A 2,848-nucleotide genomic window follows, 5' to 3' on the forward strand; every position below is an offset into this window, starting at 1 on the left:
ATATCAGTTTGTTGACCAATGGGCAAGAAAAAAACTTTACAGTAGCGTGCATATAAGCTTAGTATCTTCTTTCTTTATCATTTTATCAACAATTTCGTTTTCTGTTTCCAAATTGTAGGGCACCCCCAGTCCTTTTTTAAAAAAAGATTTAAAGCAAAAAGTTTTTACAATGTCGAAAGGATATTATTATCTTAGAATCTTCTAAGGAAATAATTCTAAAACTCCTCCAAATGATTCTCAAGCATTCCTATCCCACAAACATTACCTATACAGAAATGAAACCAACGTAAAAGGTTCTGGTTGACTAACCATTCAGAGTAGAAAATGGCAACAGTGCCAACAATGCAATCTGCAATTTTAAGATTGGGAGTCACCAAAACAATTGGACCAAGAGCAGCCTTGCTCTTTGGAATATAAGAAATGGCAATATAACACACTCCTGGACATAAGTGGCATGAAAACACAGCTTAGTGCTTTACATTAAATATAATAAACTGAAAAATTTACAAAAACGATAGTAACAATTACGACAACCCTTAAAAATTCTACCCATCTGCCACTTCATATGCCTTGCCAGATAAACCTATCCATCTGCCGCTTCAGGTGCCTTGCCCGCAAAAGGATCGTGTGTTGGAGCAACTTCTTGCCCAATGTGCCTCTGTACCAAGCGCTGAAGATCTGACATGACCTTGTGTTCACGTTTTGACTTCTCCTCGTAATTGAACATTGCCAATGCTCGTTTGTCCTCGGCACTGTACACTTGGTTTTCTTTTCTAATACGAATAGCATTCATTCGTTGATGCCTGCTTCCACTCATGACATAGCCAAGCGTCTCAAATTTTTGAATCTCATCGGCAGACAGACCAACTTCTCCTCTTCGAGGGATACGCTTTCCTTGTTGGACGTATTGTGCAATTGCGTCACCTTCTCCTGGCCGAAGTGCTCCTCCATAGCTTATATGGCCCTCTGCTTTTGGCAGAGGAAGTGGCCCCACAATTGGTTCATTCTCAAGCCCCGCCGCTATTTTTTTCTGAGATTCAATCATTTCTTTGAACCTAAGAGCTTCATTGTCTATTTCAACAGGTTCCACGTCACCTGCTCTCTCTTCATTCTTACCAGATTCAAGTTCTAAAGAATCATCTGATGGGATATGACTATCAGAATGGGTATCAGATTTCTCTTCTTCAGAACTCTGAACTCGTGGTTTTTTGGATCCAGACGTTCTATTCCGCGATTTCTTTCGCTTTTCTTGTTTGTTCCTTTGTCGATTCGTTTTCTTCTTCAGCTTTTCGTTTTCACTGGAGCACGACTCCGAGTCATCCTCTGATACACTATCATCCTCGCTATACTCTCTCACCCTGACATGCCTCCTCTTTTTGCTCCCGCTAGAATGCTTTGATTTCCTGTTTTTCTTCCTTCCGGATCTAGAACCCTTAATGTCCTTTCTTGGCTCATCATCATCAGATGATTCAGAATAATCACTCTCACTGCTAGAAGGAGAAGGTTTCCTGCGCCCGCCATTTTTCTTTGTTAAATTCCCTACTTTCTTTCCAGCGTCCTCAGAAGTTTTACTACGAGAAGCATTCCCATCATCCAATTTTCCCCCCATGGACGATTTTCCAAGGGATTCTTCCTTGCTTTCGATGGCTCTGGCATCATTGCCCAACGTTATCCCCTGCTCATCTTTCTCAATACCCTTCGTCTGTCTAGCCACTGCATGCTCAATTTCCTCCCGAGGCGGACTAGGAGTGATTCTCCATATGCAATTCTTAAATTTCTTTCGAAGCTTCTGCCGTTTCAACCTCCGATACTCCGCAAAATCCACCGCCTTCAAATCCTCATCGTCATCATCGCTCTCGGGCTGTTCATTCCCACGCCCACGGCGACCATCACCTCTGTCTAGAAATCCCAAGGGACGATTCCCGGCAGAAGGATCGTAAGGATGATAACTCGGACTCGCCCTGCGATCCCGATGCCGCGGCTCATTATCGACATTAGGGTTTACAGTCCGGCGACCGTCATTAGGGTTTGGACTCCGGCGTCTGTCGTAGATCCCATAATTATTTCTCAGAGGGTCAGAGCTTCGACACTCGAACCTCTGTCTATGGCTGTCGTTTAAATTGGGCCTTGTTTCATATTCTAAATCAGGGCTCCTACTGCGCCTTCTTTTGTACGGAGGAGTGTCTCCCCCCCTCCTGGGGTTTTCATCATGAATATCTTTTGAACTGTTACCCCGATCAGAAACCCTAGGGCTCGGACTTAGGGCTTTGCCATAAGAAACACGTGAACGGGACGGGGAAACCAATCTGTTACCATTGCTGGACGGGTAGTGGTTATGTTCGTACCTCGATGGATCTGGGCTGCGACTTCGACTTCGACTTCGACCATAGTTTTCTGAATGGCCATGATAACCGTCATGCTCCCTTGGATGCCCAGTGGTTCCATTACTGCTGCTACGCCCTACATATTCGACCTTTGAGGCCAATCTTCCTCGCTGCCTGGGATAACCGTCTGCCTCTGCTCTTCCGTTTTCCATTTGCGAGTTTTGAACAGTTAAAACCTTCCCCCCAGCATAAGCATTATATAGAGAGATTTCGAGATTTCATCACCTGAGAGGTCGCTCTTCAAATCTCATTCTTGTTCACAAGTCGTTTAAAAGAAATTGGGGGTTGACTAAGTCGGTTTATGTTCTATGTATTTTTGGGTGTTGGTAGGATTAACATGGACTTTCAAGTTGTTTTTGGTGGTGAGAAAAAAGGGTGGTTTTTTAAGTTTAATTTTTTTTAAATCATTAATTTATAAAGAGTTTTGGGAAAAATTACATTTTCAAGCTTTTGGAACTAATGGT

At 43.2% G+C, this 2,848-nt stretch overlaps 1 protein-coding gene across 1 annotated transcript; it reads right to left on the reverse strand.

Annotated features, from left to right (window-relative positions):
- Positions 1-450: 450 nt before the first annotated feature.
- On the reverse strand, positions 451-2,617 carry LOC149251517 (Ras-induced vulval development antagonist protein). Its single transcript, XM_089459480.1, has one exon. It carries the CDS (start codon positions 2,534-2,536, stop codon positions 584-586), a length of 1,953 nt encoding a protein of 650 aa, XP_089315606.1. The 5' UTR covers positions 2,537-2,617; the 3' UTR covers positions 451-583.
- Between the last annotated feature and the right edge of the window lie 231 nt (positions 2,618-2,848).

This window comes from Pinus tabuliformis, chromosome 7 (genome assembly GCF_031772625.1).
Source record: "Pinus tabuliformis cultivar Carrire ecotype Pingquan chromosome 7, CPIR1, whole genome shotgun sequence".
Lineage (NCBI taxonomy): Eukaryota > Viridiplantae > Streptophyta > Pinopsida > Pinales > Pinaceae > Pinus > Pinus tabuliformis.

Coding starts and splice junctions, on each gene's coding strand:
- LOC149251517 (XM_089459480.1), bottom strand. CDS start 2,536: ATGGAAAACGGAAGAGCAGAGGCAGACGGTTATCCCAGGCAGCGAGGA.